Source organism: Blastomyces gilchristii (genome assembly GCF_000003855.2).
Source record: "Blastomyces gilchristii SLH14081 genomic scaffold supercont1.23, whole genome shotgun sequence".
NCBI classification, from domain to species: domain Eukaryota; kingdom Fungi; phylum Ascomycota; class Eurotiomycetes; order Onygenales; family Ajellomycetaceae; genus Blastomyces; species Blastomyces gilchristii.
The window spans coordinates 226,159-242,129 of record NW_003101659.1 but is presented as its reverse complement, the minus strand read 5'-3'; the positions used below and the strand labels follow the sequence as shown (position 1 = coordinate 242,129).

Sequence of the window (15,971 nt, the reverse complement as noted above, 5' to 3'; positions counted from 1 at the left end):
TCAGCGCTCATATTTTCAATGTTTCTTTTTTCTGACTGCACATTTAACTAGGCCACCGATTTGAGACTCTTGTCTTCTTTTAACTTCAATATTTCTACTTCTTGGAAGTGGCTGGCCACTTCAACCACAACATTCATTTTACCGTTATACAACAGAGGGCAAAGGATGAATCCAGAAATCATGAAAAAACCTTCGCCTCGCCCTCCAACTTCTTGCAGCGGTCACCTCCGGTAGGACTCTCTACGCTCGTGATTACTTGGCCACCCGAGAGGGGGATAACCTGGATACCTTTCAGGGTAACGGGGCTACTGAACCGCTAGGGCTCAATGGAGCATCATTCCAAAACTTGGCGCCTACTACCCAGCAGGATGCATGTAATGCGCAATTCAATACCTGTGTCGATGCTGCCAGCACCGCTAAATGCCAGGAGCAGAAAGGTATGTCGAATCCGTCTAATCACCCACGAAAGCTCTAGACTGGATCGTTTGGAAATTTACCAGGATATCTAACCAATTATATGCCAATGGTAGCTGAGTCCGCTGCTGTGCCGGATGCAGTGATCACTGGACAGGTACAAGGACAGGCTCAGAACCAGATGCTGATGGACAGCCTCTCCAACAAAGCCAAGCCGCTCAGGATGCTCAACTGGCCAATGGTCAAAATGGTCAGGGCCAAGATGTTCAGCAAGCTGACCGCACCCAAGATGCTGCAGTGCAAGCTGTCGGTATCGCCGGTGCTGCCGGCGTCAGTGCCGCTCAGAACGCTGCCTCCACCGGTGGTGCTGTGGCCGCGGGTGCGGATGTGGGCGCTGAATGCGCGCAGGCCATTGCTACCGCCAGGCGACGACGCGACGTTGTGACGCTCCCTCTGAATGGATTTAAGGGGCAGAAGCGAGATGTTGGTCCCGTGGAGTGGGAGGGAATGGGGGAGGTTGGTGCATTGGTTTAGATTCATAGGACGATTGTTGGGAGGAGTAGAGGAAGGGAGCTGGTAGGAACGCAAGGGCTGTAGGGTGTGTTGCGGCATCAAGGTCCCTTTTTTCGTTACCGTGAGCAAATCTGGGGAGACGTGGGTGTGCACGGCATTATCTTTCTGAGGGCATCCGAGCCTGTCCGCTGAGTGCGATACCTCGTGGTGGGTTTTGATGTTTGCCATTCGTGTCTATCTCTTTTTGCCCCTATGTTTTAAGATATCACCACTGTAGTGTTCTCCACAAGTAGCTTAGTAGCTAAATGTGTTTGGTATTGAGAGGCCACGTTCCTTTTCCTATGTCCTGTAGATTTTTATATTGTCGTCTTTTGTATATCATGTCTATCTAACTGACGAAATTGTTTGGAAGATAAATATATGTAAATTACACACAACCCTATTGCGAGAAACGGAAACAAAACGGCGCAAGAAAACAAAATAAGTAGCGTACAAGTGCTCAATTAATGTCAATGGCCCTTACCCTGTCACACAGACCAACCACCATCCAATGCTGCGTACTACGCTCCACCAAGCTTTCTCTTCACCACCTCCAAATACTTCTCCCGCACCCCATCCTTATGTCCCCGCAGGCTTACAAATTCGTCCACAGCCTTATCTGATCTTTCGTGCTTGAGTGCAAACTCGAGAATCTCCTTCTCACTTGGCAGGGCGAACCGCTGATGTGGGTATTCCATATAGTCCGCATCAGGGTTTAGGAGTGGCATTCTTATGTCGCCAGCCTCGATGCGGAAGAACTTATGGACGGCCTCATCGGTGACCTCCTCCAGTTTGGCAGGTTTCCAGGCCGGCTGGGTTGGTGGCTTGTTGACCAGGCGAGCGGTGACGCCTTCGACGAAGTCTGGATGAGCCATGAATTTTGCGGCGATTTTCTCTTCACGCTGGAAGGTTTCCGCTATGGACCATGTGCGGCCGATGCGGAGTTGGCGGAGGGTTACTTTTAGAGAGGTTGGGGAGCGGGAGGCAAGTGTTTTCAGAGTCTTCTCAGCCCATTCCTTATTGACCTGTTCGTTTTGAAGTCTGCTGATAATTTCCTCCATGGTATCTGCGGAGAAGCACTGGTCAATGGATTCGCGGATGCTACTTGATGGGAAAATTGGCTCCTCCTCCTGTGAAGGCAGGCCCGTGGAAAACTCGGAAATGGTGCTGTTGACAAGGTCGAGGCGTTCCCCTAGGCTAGCAGTGTCCTTAAAGACTAGTTCAGATAGACGTCCAGTTAGGTTGGCAAGAATGCTTGAATGGAGATAGTGGGTGGCCACGCCGGCGTAGAGGGTTTGCACTCCAGTTAGTCTTTCAGATGTCAGAGCTAGGTAGGTTCCTAGTTCACCGTCCAGGCGAGGTAAGAAGAACGATCCACCGACATCTGGGAAAAATCCAATTGTAGTTTCGGGCATGGCGAAAACAGTTCGTTCAGTCGCAATCCGGAAGGGCGCATGTACACTGAGTCCGACGCCGCCGCCCATAGTGAATCCATCCATGATGGAAATGTATGGCTTGCTGTATGTCGCAATGAGGTGATCAAGTTTATATTCGAGGGAAAAGTATTCAGTGGCCTTCTTCTGGCCTTCTGGTCCTTCAGCGCATTGTTCAGCAAGAGCTGCAACATCGCCGCCAGCACAGAATGCTTTCGATCCGGCACCGGAGATGATGATAATGTTCGCGAGTTCGGATTTTTCCCATTCCTAACGTGCATTGTCCAGTTATTCAGCCGGTTCCGGAAAAGTTTGGGTTCGTAGAATAGAGGAGCTCGTCGCATACCTTTAGCCTGGGTGTAATCTTTCTTGCCATCGAGCCATTCAAAGCGTTCAGTTTCTTAGGTCGATTGAGCTCAATGTTGCGCACCCCGAAAAGACTGCTGAATAGGACATCATCTGGTTCGTCACCAGGAAGTTCTCTGGGTATCTCTGCGGCAGTAGACATCTGTGTTGACAACCACGGAGGATTAGTAGCTACACAAACGAACATTGTATGTATACACAAGACAATCCAGACCATACCTTTGACAATCCAGACCATGCCGGGGCCGCCAATTTGGCTCTCAAAGGCATCCTGGCTGCGGGACGGGGAGAGAACCAACTTAACGGTGTGGAGGACCGCGGGCAATGAGGTCGAAGGAACATCAACGGCGATCGATTGTTGCAGGGCAATTTAATAAGATATTATAGGGATGCACATGCACAACGAATTGCCGTGGGATCGTTGTGTGCCTAGGTAATTAATTAACTGCTCAGCAAGAAATAGGTTCGGTGGTTGCGGCAACGATCGTTGTCGGCATTGGATGCTGGAAAAATTGCTCCGGCTCGGCGGCTGATGCAGCACCATTCTCCGCTTCGGTTGACATCGGCGACGGGGGTCTTTCTCGGCCAGCGATTACAACAGCATCTATGTAATGTTGCTGGATTCATTCAGCTAAATAAGTGGATGATGTCAAAGGTATCATTACGAATTCACTTAAAATACACATTTGGAGGTGGAAGAAGGCTTTAAAGCGTACTCTCTGGGGAGCGAATCTAAGGCTAAGTATCCTGACCATTTCTTACGACTAAATATAAAAAGTAACGCAAAGCCACAATAAAATAGTAGAAAAGACACCCAGTCGCCGAACTATCTTACAATCAGATATGTTTAATCTCCAGTATATCATCATGCCCGTGCAGGCTTAGACCTCAGGTCACTAGAATGACGGAATAACATTCTATCCAGTGCCGTTTTCTCAACGATTAACCGCCCCGTTTCAAGGAGGTCTTTCACATCCACGTCTTCTCGGTCCAATACTCGCGCATGCTGTCCAATTTGTGCCACAGCCCTAAACAGTCTTTCCTTCTTCACTTCTGTAATCATCAACGACCGTCCAAACCCCTTGCCCCATTGGTTTTTCTCGAAAACATCGGTGAGCCAGTATGGGCTGACTTCTCGTGGAAAAGTAATATTATCATTAACGATAATAAGCTGCCCTCGTCGATACCGGTAACTCAGAGCTGTCCGCCATGCCAGGTCGTAGACTTTCTTGGGCAAGCCCGTTGAGAAGTCCCGAGGATGGGGACCATGGGCAACCCCACCACCTCTCAACATTGGTGACTTTTTATCTCCCAGTCGCGCTCTTCCGGTGCCCTTCTGTGGTCGGATTTTCCGTCCACTACCGCGGATGTCGTCTCTCCACTTTGTACTGGCCGTCCCCTGTCGAGTCTTGTCGCCCTCGTACACAACCGCTCGATGTAATATGTCCCGCCGCAATGGTAGAAGAAGGTGCTTATGGCTGTATTCAAGAAATTTAAGGGGTTCCATAGTCGGGAAGTCGTAAAGGGTCGCAACCGCAGGCGCGGGATTCCATACAGGTTTTGGAATGTCATCGGGATTCGGAGGTTGGCCGGCAACATGCGCATCTGCGAACGCAGTCAAGGGAGAAACGCTTGGAATCTCCGTTTCTGTAGTCATAGACCGTGATGTATTTTTGGGGACGCACTGCTGCTCATTGAATTAGCCTGAGTAAGAGAAATATGAAGCGCTCTTCGAGTTTTTTTATCGTACAGTTGGCGCTACGAAGCTGCTGGCGAACCCATTGTAGCTGCGCGTGAGCCACCTCAACGTTCCCAGCGACTTGCTTCCAGACATTATAGAATGGTATCCCACGCAGCTGAAATAGTAGAATCGTCGTTGAGGGATTGCGTGAATGATTGAATGCGAAAGAACCGGGCATGGAGGTATATAAGTCTTTTTTGAAGATTTTGGATCTGGCCCGATTTGGCGCTAGTGCACATTAGAAAAAAGTTTGGTCGCCAAACCCTCATCGCAACAGCCAACAACAACCACTTCCATCTCCATCGTAACCACCACGCTCAGCGCCACGAAGAGTCCCATAATGGCGCATTGCGAACTAGCCTCAAGGCCATTGTTCCAATGCCTACGGCACACATACAACAAGACCCTGCTCGTAACCCAATTTTCGCCTACCCGCGCCTTCTCATCTACACCCACCACAAAAGATGAGGCTCAATCAGAAACTCCTCGAAGCGAACCCTTCTACAGAGCTCCAGATCCGGCACTGGTAACGAGTCCTCGGTTGGAGCGAAGGCTTGTCCGAGCTGGCAATCACCCAATTGGATCCCGTCGACGTCGAGCGGCCCTCCAAGACTCGCCTAATATCCCCTTCGAGCTGCTGCCATATCAATGTTTCCAGGAGGCCCGCAAGGTCTTGTTGGAGGATAGGGAGGAAAAGCTCAAGCAAATAGAGACAGAACGTGCTAGAATAGCGAGACTACGTGCGGCCGATCCTACGACTGTGGGAGGAGAGCTTCAGAAAAGTAATCGCCTGAGGAGCATGGAGAAGCACTTGGAGCACTTGAAAATCCTGGCGGATATCAATGACCCTGTGATTAAGAAACGATTTGAGGATGGACTCGGTATGTTTTGAGTGCTCGTAAGCTTATGCTTTTACAACAGAGTCTAATGTGGAATAACCAGGTGACATGAATCGGCCGATATATCGATACCTAGCCGATCAAAAATGGAGGGAGTATAAACGGAAGATCATCGTTCAGCGTATAACCCAGATGAAGGTGGTTCCTGATGTTCTTCCTCACCTAGATCCCATTGTCGAGGTGAAATTGGCTTTCGGTAGACGATCAATACCGCCTGGTGAATTCGTAGATTCCCGAGTCAGCTCGCTGCCAGCCAAACTAAGTGTCCAGAGCTTTGAGCGAGGCGAGAAGCTGTTGACCATTGCCCTTGTGGACTCGGATGTTCCTAACCTCGAAAACGATACTTTCGGTTTCCGTTGCCATTTCCTGGCCGTTAACGTGCCTATTTCACCTACTGAGCCCAGAATTTCCTTGGACAAGCTGTCAACAGACAACCAAGTCATCCTCCCTTGGCTTCCCCCGTTCGCCCAGAAGGGAAGCCCATATCATCGGCTCTCTGTAATTATTCTGGAGCAAAAGGATCAAGCTGCCTTGGATTTGAAACAAGTGGCAGAGAAAGTGCAACGAGACGACTTCCGCCTTCGAGGCCTTCAGACTCGACACCAGCTCAAACCAATTGGGGTTCATCTTTTCAGAAGCAAATGGGATGAAAATACAGAATCTGTAATGAACGAGTTTGGTATTCCGGGTGCAGAGATTGAGTTCCGGAGAAAGAGAATTGAGCCTCTACCATATAAGAGAAGGAATCCCGCCTCATTTAGATAGCCTCTTTTGTTGCTTTTTGTATCTGTTCGGTTAGGTTTTATAGCAATTGTTACAATATATTGTATATTAGAGCTCTATAGCACACTCAGTTTTTTTATTGTTTACATACAAAACATGAAAAGCAAAGCCAGCCTTAATGCCATCTCAATTCCCCAGGTTGGAGTGCATGTCCTAATAAATCCGAAGAAACTCCAGTTCTATGCATGTGCTTGTATCTCAATCATCCGAAAACTTGGCAGGTTCCAATGTATTCCGTACCCACCTAGGAAAGGAATTGCCTTTCCCCTTTGCAATGACTTTACCCATCACCAACCCCAACGGGAGTGGTCCGTGAAATCTCGAGTCCCTCGACCAGGGCAAATTATCGCCAATGACCCAGACATGCCCTTCGGGGACCTATAATTACATCAACGAGTCAGTAAAGATCAAATAGTGGAAGTCTGGTAAAAATGAAAGAAAGAAAAGAAAGAAAAAGAAAGGAATAGTTTCTAACCCGTATCATCTCCGCATCCTCATCGCCAGTCGCATCATCCCCGGATGCCGGCGCATTCTTCAGCACAAAGTCACCCGGCATGCCCAGCACCCGCTTGGTCGCCGTCCGCCCTCGAAAAAGAGGATTCTTGAACATGACAAGATCCCCAACTTCAGCCCCTTTCCCGTGCTTGTGGAGCTTGGAAACGAGAAGCCATTCGCCCCGAAAATTTATGGTCGGGTACATGGAGGGGCCGGAGCAGGCCTGGTATGAATAGCAGTGCTCATTGAAGAGTTTCCAGCCACCGGTGATGGCCACCGCACCCAGGACGGTAGGCCCCGTCCGTTGCTTGAGGGTGGTCAGTATGCGGCCATTCATTGGGGCGTATTTTGGTGGATTTCTCGCATCCTAACGAGCTGGAATGGGTCGATCGATTGAGGCCGGGAAAGTTGAGCTCCGAAATTATATCACGTGGGAACTTTCGGATAAATATTTTCCCTTTTCCGCACTTTTAAAATCACATTTAATGGAGATTTTTCTTGCTCTTGTTTTTGCTTGCTTCCTCTTCTCTTCACAACACTCAGTTCCCATGAAAAACAGCCAGCAAATCTAAGCTGATTGCACATTAATGTCGCCTTTTTGTTTCGTAGAAATCTATTATGGGAATCCTGGTTCACATTTATCAGGCGCAATGACATCAATTCAACCCCCATTCTCCGCCATCGCTGACAATTTTGTCAGAGCACTCCTCTCCTCTACCTTTCAGCTGCTTATCAATTGCTGTTGAATGAGGAGCCGGTTTTCACTCAGTATCAAATATTGACTGCCTCCTCCAAAGGCGTTATATCCCCAATACCCCCGTCAACGAACTTTAGCCGCTTGAGACAATTATCTCCGCTGTGATATTTGTACGCTTCTATAAATGCTAGAGCTTGCCGTTTCCAACCTAGGACGAGCAAGTGTGGACGGTGAAGCAATATTATAATTATACGTCTCGATGACATGCCATAAAATGGCTGGGATATCCCCGAGCATCTGTCTTGACTTCTGATCCATTTCAGTATGGATGGTGAGAAGCTGAGCAGGTGCGGGTGGGAGACATTTCTTTTATATAATAATATATATACTTTCTCATAATTTTATTCAATTTTATTTTTCATTTCCAGTTCCAAACAGCCATAAGTTGAGTGGCCATCTTTCTCAGCAACCTTGAACTATGATTACATCTGGGTCTGTGGATGGGGTCAACAAAGAACACCCTACTCCGCCGTACTGCTATTTGCTCGTAGCATTAACGGCCTTGTTTCTTCCACATCGAATCCGCATCTAGACGCAAGAAAGCAGTCAATACCGATTTTAACAGCAAGCAATATGAGCTCAAAAAGAGAGTGATGAAGAGCCAACGTACTTGGATGAATCTCAAACCCTTTACCGAATTCTTTCCTTTTCTCCGCGTTTTCATCGAGATCCACCCCAAATTTCGACTTGTGGTCTTCCCTCAATTTCACTTTCCCACCGGGAAGCACCTTGTTCAACGCCTCGTCGGAAGTTATACTGCCCATAAGCTCTGGCACTCCCATTGGTAATTCGTCGCCCCTATCGACCTGCCACAGATGGTATACCTTCCCATAAAATGTGACAAGCTGCGATAGCTCCTCTTTTTCTAGCTCGTTCAACTTTGTCCGGTCCGTACCTAAACAATTCGTGCGGCGAGTGAAACCTTCGGGTTAGCCCCTTGTCATGACACTGGGCGATCAATTGCTCACTATCCCCTAGAGTCGAAGGAGAGTTACAACAGGCGATGATGGTGCGCTATTGAATTAAACGGACTTACACTCTGGCGGCGGAGGCATGACCAACATCCCACTCTTTATCTCATAAACATGCGAGTGCCAGAGTACCTGTTCATGCTCCGGCAGCCTTTCATAAAGCTTTGGTGAAATCAAATACTCGATGCCGATGAGGCGGGCTCCGGTATCAGGAGAATCATAGATGATACATTGTCTCATGTCTAGAGCCCATACGTTATTTTTTTAGACACCGTAGATGCAGGACTTCACGTTCCTTAGCTTACCCTCATTTACCATTGTGCAGTAGTGATTGGCCTCGACGAACCGGGTCGGATCTGAGGCGTAGGCATGGTAGGCATGTAGGTGTGCGCAAATCTTGCTGATAGGCGCGAAGTTTTGAGACATGATAACGACTTTTGTGATGAGCTTTTGAAATATTTTGTTTCTCGATTTTCCTTATGATCCATTTTTATTACATATATTGTTCTGTGACCTTGGGGCAATCACGGCAAATCTAATCGACTCATTTAATAAATATCTCCATTTGTGATTCCTATTTTCCTGTTTTCTTGAATTACATACTATTACTATCTTAACTTGCTCTGCTTGACGTCACGATGAGAGTATGCTAACACGAAGCCCGAAGCAGTTTAAAGCTTAATTCAATTGCACAAAATATGTACGAAGCGGCTCAGAAAAGCATGGATGACCTAGTCCAGCATAAGAGACGTATTCAGCATTTCAATACATACGGATGTACGCAACTACAGGGAATGCGAAATAAGTGAATAATTTGTCGAGAAGACTCCTGTCAGCACCACGGCCATCAGCTACATTTTTTGAACTGCCGGCTTTGATGGCAAGTTGTTTTTCATCTCACGCAGCGCATGCATCACATCAACCGGATCAGTTTTGCCCGTAGCCTTTTGGATTTCTGGATCCTGAGAGAGAGTTAGTCACGCAAGCATCGACAGGCAGGCACTTTCCCCATAAAGTGTATCGAGGAATGTTATGGATGGGGATGGCTTACGTTGACCCTCATGAACACATTATGTAACTGTCAAGTAAGAAGATGCAATTAGCCAGTTTTGCCTTGGGACTTTCTGGTTTCCACAGACGGAACCCACGCCGCATAGGTGGTGACCGCTAGCGAGGCCTAGAAGGAATAAAAAAAGTCAAAATAGAAAGAGAAGAGTCTGTACCTTCTCGTCGCCAATGGTGAATTTGCCTTGGGTTTCCCGATATTTCTCTGCAAACCACTGTAGCCGCTTGATTGGTTCCGATTGAGATACTTCGATACAAAATGCCACGTTTGACTTTGTATATTCGTGGCCGGGCTGTTGTAATTGAGCGGAGTCAGTTATAAAGTGGGTTAAAGTACGGCACTGGCATCCTTCTCTTCATATAATTTACTTTTCGATACAAAAACAATGGGATGAACCTACATAAACCTTGGTATCATCTGGCAGCTTAGCAAGAATATTATTTAGGGCATCATGCATCTGCTTAGCAGTTCCCTCGAAGAATCGGCCACATCCTATTAGAGGTATTGTTATATTAGTTTACAGAAAACTCACTCGGTATCAGCTTGGTGGTTTAACATGACATATCTGTTTTGTTCTCTATTCGCAACCAAAAGATGTTATTGGGCTGTCATGGCTGACACATACCTCCAATGAAAAGAGTATCTCCTGTAAATACAACCCGCTGGTCACCATCTTCTGCAAAATAGCAGATGCTATCCTGGGTATGGCATGGCGTATGCAGAGCAGTCACTTTAATGCGTTCTCCGATGTTGAAGGTCTCCCCGTGCTTGGGAGTCTTTGAGACGGATTGGCAATCACTGCCTCCAATGACGGGGAGCTTGCCGAATTGTTTGAGCTAGATCCATATGAAAGAGTAAGTGATATGACAAGGAAATATATACAAAAACATGTCATCTCATTAAGTTGGAGGAACTTACAATCCCCTGGTTGCCACCGGAATGGTCATGGTGACTGGAGAGAGAATCAGTTTTGGTGGATGTTTACATCCAGGCCGTGAGAAGAATTTTAGGGTACTGACTGGTGAGTATTTATGATTGCTTTGAGATTAATTTTGCCGCTGTCGATATGGGATTTGAGAACAGGAATGACTCTGTAAACGGAGTATTGGGTGTCAGATAAGTCGGTTAGCTCCTTTCATAAAACAAAGATATCATCACCTACTCCGGAGGATGTGCTGGGTCCACGACCATTGCATCCTTTGATGCTTCATCGGATATTAGGTAGGCATAGTTATTGCCCGACCCCGTCCCTGTTGATTTTTATATATACATTAGCTGCTTTCACTTATCAGTGGCAAGAGATAGACTTACACATGGGAATGGATTCGATATGCATTTTGCGCTTGAATACTGATGTACCAGGAGTTATCAACCGATTGAAAGCTCTGCTTACGATCATGAGTTATCGGTAATTTCTATCCCATCCAGGATGATGATGCAGGAGTGTTGATTGTAATTTCTAAGCATGTGCTATAAGAGCTAGCATAATATACGAAGTGGATGCTTTGAATGCTCTTGAAATGAAGAAAGGATGACGTTGAGCCGAGCCCTTCCGCGGTTATTCCTTGCTGGAGAAAACCAACCCCGCCAAGGAGGGTTTTTCGTTTGTACATGTACATGTATGTACATAACGTAACAGAGATCGAAATGCAATTGTTAATTGTCTCTGTTCATTATTTTCTAATCCAGTGTAGTGTGATGAGAGCGTATGATTTTTTTTTTTTTTTTTTTTTTTTTTTTTTTTCACCTACGAAGATTGAAATTCTTTGTAGAAGCGGCCAATCGAATATGCCAACCACTCGCTTTGTTAGACTGCTGTCCTTGACACTGGATGTACTTGTCTTAGTTTAGGCTCATAAGCATAGAGTATTACAAGTTCCTTATCTATGGGTACATATGTTTTCTAAACAACACCTATGGGTTTATACTTCCAGCTTCCCTTTACATCCCACCCGTAACTCCGCAGCAAATTCGAGTCCAAGTCCGCATCCATATCTACGATTTCCTCGACGGATCCGTCCTGCTTCCCTAGTGTGGCTGCCCCACTACCCGTGCCTAACTCGGAGGTACCATTGCTATTGGCTTCCTTGGTTGCGTCTGTATCCAATTTATGCGAATGTTGGTCCATTGAAGATCTGAGACGGCGAGCCCAATAGCCGGAAGCATCGTGACAGGCTGCATCAACGTGACAGGTAGAGAGGTACAGCCTTCTTGCTGCAGCCCACGCACTCGAGTTAAAGATGTGGACCAGCCATAAATATATAGCCTCTCTGTAGGGGTCTCCCTCCGAAGTATTACTATCCTCATCGACAAGGGCACGCGCTAACTCGCCGCTTAGTGAGGTCAGAAATGTTATCCTGTGTCGACACAGCTCCTTCAAAACTACATCCCACGTCGAAAATGTAGCTTCCATGGAACTTCCTAGACTGGAACAAAGTGTTAGCAAAAGCGAGTTCACTTTCCGTAAGCGTGCTCAGATACTGACGTTCTGCTAGCTGGAATCAAAATACCCTCCTCCAAAAGCACTTGCGTGACAGTCTGCTCTCCTTGCTGATGTTTGAGAATCAGAGCGACATTTTCTAAGCCAGGAAACGACTTCAATTTTCGGGAACTCCTCCGTGTCGCAGAATTTTCACCCAGGTTGCTCTCACCAAGCACCACATTTTTCAGCATCTGCTGAATTTCATTTTTCGTCAATTGAGATTCTCTATTCTGCTCTAGAACATCCATGCCCGCATCAGCAGTCTCGATATCCCCTAGCCCGTCCCAGTAAAATTCCCAGAGCCATTCCAGGGACCGACGAGCTGCATCCCGAAGCACGACAAGAGCGGGTAACTCCCTATGCGTCGCCTCGTGTCGTAGTTCCACAAATGAAGCTGGTAGACCGAGTTCCATTGCTCTTTGGAACATAGTCTGCCTCCTCCCGTACAACTTGGAGTCGACTAGTCCTGTAACAAATCTGCGTTGCACATAGTAAGTAACCCATGAACTTGCGGGGGGGGGGGGGGGTGGGGCAACAGCCAATCAACAAGAAAGGGATATGATAATTTTTGTTGGGGCTGGGGGCTAAAATAGTGTCTTGAATGAATCATGAGCAAGAAGGTAACCAACCCACCTGCAAAAGGCTGCCGAGTAAGTTGCTCGAATAGAAAAGATGGAATTTTTTCTCGCATCATCATGTAGTATAGCATCCGTTAATAGCGCAGTCGCCTCCACCGTATGCGGTAGGTTCCCACGCAATTTCCAAACCCACACCTGTTATTGGGGAATGAAAAGGTGACAAAGGTTAACATGGAGGCAAAACGAGAGAAAAAGAGCACATAAAACTGCATTTGAGGATATAGGCATACCGTCGAGCATGCTCTCGCACGCATATCTGCAGGCTCCCCTGTTGTGGTCATAGAGGGGTAAAATTGGCTGCGGACAGATAGTAGTTCAGACGGTTCCTTCCATGGAGTAAACTGAAGCCGTGGCATGTTGATTTATGATATCGTTTGGTTGCAGACTAGGTGACAAAAATAGACAATATAAAGCAATCCCGTGGGTATGTAGGGAGGAATAGAAGGGCTTAAAAAATAATAAACGTAACTTTGTGCAACAACAATCGGGTTAGGCTCCTTGCATAATATTCTGGTACGAGGTAGGATAGGCGGCTGTGTCGCAACAAGCTGTCCGTACAACCTGGATATGCTCAGGGGCTTAAGATGTCAAGGGAAGAATATGTATGGTCTTAAAACAGATCAACCAGCTTAAATTCCCATCCGATGAAAAATGGGTAACTGGTGCGAAATCACAGAGGAACAAATAGAAAATAGCCACGTAAGCTAAATCTACTGAAAGGAAATCGAAAGTAGATTTTAAATGCCTCTTTACTCCGCCAGTCGGCAGCCAGACCAGCAATAGTTGGGTGATATCTGTTGCAGTAACGATGTATATTTCAGTGCCTGTTGAAATCTTCGTGATGCTAAAGGGTTTGCGAATGAGGCGAAATTAAAGTTTGGACTAGTCTTGAGCCTAAATGCTTATTTGGGAGCACAGCCAATGATTGCGTTGCTGGGTACAACATTGAAAAGCAGAATTCAAATCATAGATAATTGTGTTGAAAGGTAACTAAGTTAGTTAACTAGTATTGTCTATATTATATAACCAAACACTGAATGAGCTCTTGAGATGTTCATGTTGCACGCCTCCCCTTCAAATGGCCACAAATTAATTAACCAGAATGCAATGTTCTATGATACCGTACCATGCTATGCAATACGATCCCAAACAAACTCCACGCTTGGAAAAAAAAATAAAAAATTGAGGAGATACAATGGTCAATCTCCCCTCCATTAAATCCAACCATACATAGAACCACTATAAGATGGTACAAACATATTGGGGGGGAAACCCATGACTTCCTGGTTCGATTTCCTAGGTACGAGATTCGAGTCCTGCTCGTCCTCAAAGAAAAACGACCTGCCAGCCATATCCAGATGATACACAGGACTACTATCGGGATCATGCTGTTGAGAAGATAAAAGCCATGGCTCATTTTGCTGAAAGTGAGAAGGATTCTCGAAGGGGCTGTGGGATGCTTGCATCATTCGCTCGATCCGAGGATTAGGATCCTCTGGCGTTTGTATCTCATCCGGCCTCTGGTTTTGCTTCCTTTGGCTACAGTCGTCGTGGTAATTGCCTTGATCCTTTTCCTTCTCGGTATCAGTTTTATTTTGTCCCCCCTCCTCGTCATCGCTATCATCATCGTCAGAAATTTTGATGGTGGAGGGGTCAAACGTTTCCTCCAATTTCAGCCCTTTACCCCCAGACCGCTTTAAGAATATTGGAGAATCTGTGTTACTGCTCAGTCTCAAATAGCCGTTCATTGAGTAGTCCCAGACCGGTAGCCCTTCAGGTTCGTCGTAGAGCCCCACACCGACCAGTTCTTCGCCGGGTTCTTCCCTATCGGGAATGAGGAGCGGGGTTTTTGGTTCACTGTCATTGTGCTGAGTAGGAAGGACGTTCGGTGCTGAAAGTGTAGTTGGCACTGTTGAGCTACTCTCAGTATCATTTGCGCAAGGCATACCGTAGCCAATTGAAGAGAGCAAATAGTTTGTTGTAGGTGGGTCCGAAGAGAGTGATTCCATGACGTAGAGAGAGTTGCGATTAGAAACATCAAGCTGGTATTGCGGGAATTCCATTGGAGTGCCTGTTTGATTGGCATAGAGATTGGGGACGTATTGTTGAATGTAGAATCCATTGTTATTCATATAGGTTGGCGGTGTAAGCATTTCATTAGGTTGATATGTTCCAGCCTGGAGCGTGCGTGATGATCGAGTATTGTTGGAATATGTAGTGGTTGAATGCCGGGGAGACGAGAGAGATCTGGCTGGTCTCGCATCTGGAACGGTCCCCTGGAGAGCGAAATGGAATGACTGTTCGCGCATACTATTTCGAATGGCGCGACGCTGTCCATGGCAATGGTTCACCATCATGTCTCGTTTTGCAATCCGGCTAGGACTGTTATCAGCACTTGTGGTTTTAAGTATGCGATGGTGGATTCGTCGTTGTTGTGACGTATGGCCGCCCTCGGGGGGAGTAGAGAATGGAATATTGCTGGCCGAGCCAACGAAAGAAGGCCGATACCAACAGTTGTCAGCCATGATCAAAGAGTATGATTCATTAGAACTTTGGTTTTGTGACCTGAAAGAAAGGATGCAAGAAAATATGCGAAAGCTTGTGAATATAAAAAGGCTGCGATGTAGTAAGTATGCAAGCATGTACTGTATGTAAGCCGCGTTCTTGGTTCCATCAGTGCACATATATAGTTATATATATGTATGTATGCGTATATATATATATATACATGTACTAGTCGACGGGGTGAGTCGAAAACCACTAGTTGCGCAAGGCTATGGATAGGATTCTCATGTCTAATAATAAGGGAATAAGTAAATGACCCATTTCTGATACAAGAGATCTGGGCGGCCGGAGTCCATTAATTGTTATTATTGCGTAGTAGGAACCCGCCATGCAGTTTGGTAGGGCAAGGCACTTGGAAGCAGGGGAAAATGACATGACATGAAAGAGTATGGGTCTAAAACAGCCGAGCTGTTGGCTGGTTGCACTTCTTCTTGTCCGAGGACCCAAGATAGTCAAAGTCCACACAAAAGAAGGTTCAGGAGATGGAAAAACAAAAAAAGAGAAAGGTGGTATTATTTAGCAACAGCAAAAGTTTCGTGTTTGGGGTACCCTGAATATCAACTACTCAAATGGATTCTTTCTTAGCGAGATGGGTCTGGGGCGCCGCAAGCCATTCCACCCACGTCTTCCTTGTCCGTGTCGTAACTTGGTTGCCGCCTTTTTTCCCAGAGCCACAAAGATGAATAATGAACCTAAGCCGATGGGACGGGTCCTGGTCCCAGAACAGGGGGTTGTGAGTCGTGACGCGCCCAGAAATGTTCCGTGTTTGCAGACATCATACATACATGATGCCAGAGTTGCATGGGGAT

The 15,971-nt window shown here is 46.7% G+C and overlaps 9 protein-coding genes across 9 annotated transcripts; 2 read left to right on the top strand and 7 right to left on the bottom strand.

Moving 5' to 3' along the window:
- Positions 1 to 165: 165 nt before the first annotated feature.
- On the top strand, positions 166 to 948 carry BDBG_08285 (uncharacterized protein; the record flags this gene model as incomplete). Its single annotated transcript, XM_031723493.1, has 4 exons — positions 166 to 220; positions 321 to 437; positions 531 to 571; positions 637 to 948. 4 exons carry the CDS (start codon positions 166 to 168, stop codon positions 946 to 948), a joined length of 525 nt encoding a protein of 174 aa, XP_031580672.1.
- A 309-nt stretch (positions 949 to 1,257) lies between these two features.
- BDBG_08284 (mitochondrial 3-hydroxyisobutyryl-CoA hydrolase) lies at positions 1,258 to 3,251 on the bottom strand. Its single transcript, XM_002621207.2, has 3 exons — positions 2,985 to 3,251; positions 2,746 to 2,907; positions 1,258 to 2,669 (listed from the first exon to the last, which is right to left on the bottom strand). The coding sequence occupies exons 1-3, from the start codon at positions 3,105 to 3,107 to the stop codon at positions 1,488 to 1,490; spliced, it is 1,467 nt and encodes a 488-aa protein (XP_002621253.2). The 5' UTR covers positions 3,108 to 3,251; the 3' UTR covers positions 1,258 to 1,487.
- Positions 3,252 to 3,303: 52 nt separating this feature from the next.
- On the bottom strand, positions 3,304 to 4,723 carry BDBG_08283 (mitochondrial 54S ribosomal protein YmL6). Its single transcript, XM_002621206.2, has 2 exons — positions 4,516 to 4,723; positions 3,304 to 4,452 (listed from the first exon to the last, which is right to left on the bottom strand). The coding sequence occupies exons 1-2, from the start codon at positions 4,597 to 4,599 to the stop codon at positions 3,631 to 3,633; spliced, it is 906 nt and encodes a 301-aa protein (XP_002621252.2). The 5' UTR covers positions 4,600 to 4,723; the 3' UTR covers positions 3,304 to 3,630.
- Positions 4,724 to 4,757: 34 nt separating this feature from the next.
- Positions 4,758 to 6,481, top strand: BDBG_08282 (mitochondrial 54S ribosomal protein YmL35). The gene is made up of 2 exons (XM_002621205.2): positions 4,758 to 5,387; positions 5,449 to 6,481. Exons 1-2 carry the CDS (start codon positions 4,847 to 4,849, stop codon positions 6,168 to 6,170), a joined length of 1,263 nt encoding a protein of 420 aa, XP_002621251.1. The 5' UTR covers positions 4,758 to 4,846; the 3' UTR covers positions 6,171 to 6,481.
- Positions 6,053 to 7,469, bottom strand: BDBG_08281 (signal peptidase I). Its single transcript, XM_002621204.2, has 2 exons — positions 6,664 to 7,469; positions 6,053 to 6,566 (listed from the first exon to the last, which is right to left on the bottom strand). The coding sequence occupies exons 1-2, from the start codon at positions 7,018 to 7,020 to the stop codon at positions 6,387 to 6,389; spliced, it is 537 nt and encodes a 178-aa protein (XP_002621250.1). The 5' UTR covers positions 7,021 to 7,469; the 3' UTR covers positions 6,053 to 6,386.
- A 34-nt stretch (positions 7,470 to 7,503) lies between these two features.
- Positions 7,504 to 8,914, bottom strand: BDBG_08280 (DUF1264 domain-containing protein). Its single transcript, XM_031723492.1, has 4 exons — positions 8,717 to 8,914; positions 8,477 to 8,653; positions 8,051 to 8,335; positions 7,504 to 7,968 (listed from the first exon to the last, which is right to left on the bottom strand). Exons 1-4 carry the CDS (start codon positions 8,835 to 8,837, stop codon positions 7,934 to 7,936), a joined length of 618 nt encoding a protein of 205 aa, XP_031580671.1. The 5' UTR covers positions 8,838 to 8,914; the 3' UTR covers positions 7,504 to 7,933.
- A 348-nt stretch (positions 8,915 to 9,262) lies between these two features.
- Positions 9,263 to 10,813, bottom strand: BDBG_08279 (hydroxyacylglutathione hydrolase; the record flags this gene model as incomplete). The annotated part of the gene is made up of 9 exons (XM_002621202.2): positions 9,263 to 9,373; positions 9,463 to 9,489; positions 9,635 to 9,769; positions 9,878 to 9,969; positions 10,103 to 10,313; positions 10,396 to 10,429; positions 10,497 to 10,568; positions 10,640 to 10,727; positions 10,789 to 10,813. 9 exons carry the CDS (start codon positions 10,811 to 10,813, stop codon positions 9,263 to 9,265), a joined length of 795 nt encoding a protein of 264 aa, XP_002621248.1.
- Positions 10,814 to 11,197: 384 nt separating this feature from the next.
- On the bottom strand, positions 11,198 to 13,430 carry BDBG_08278 (cell morphogenesis protein Las1). The gene is made up of 4 exons (XM_002621201.2): positions 12,828 to 13,430; positions 12,593 to 12,732; positions 11,963 to 12,436; positions 11,198 to 11,903 (listed from the first exon to the last, which is right to left on the bottom strand). The coding sequence occupies exons 1-4, from the start codon at positions 12,951 to 12,953 to the stop codon at positions 11,381 to 11,383; spliced, it is 1,263 nt and encodes a 420-aa protein (XP_002621247.1). The 5' UTR covers positions 12,954 to 13,430; the 3' UTR covers positions 11,198 to 11,380.
- A 297-nt stretch (positions 13,431 to 13,727) lies between these two features.
- BDBG_08277 (uncharacterized protein) lies at positions 13,728 to 15,122 on the bottom strand (the record flags this gene model as incomplete). Its single annotated transcript, XM_002621200.1, has 2 exons — positions 13,728 to 13,758; positions 13,855 to 15,122. 2 exons carry the CDS (start codon positions 15,120 to 15,122, stop codon positions 13,728 to 13,730), a joined length of 1,299 nt encoding a protein of 432 aa, XP_002621246.1.
- Between the last annotated feature and the right edge of the window lie 849 nt (positions 15,123 to 15,971).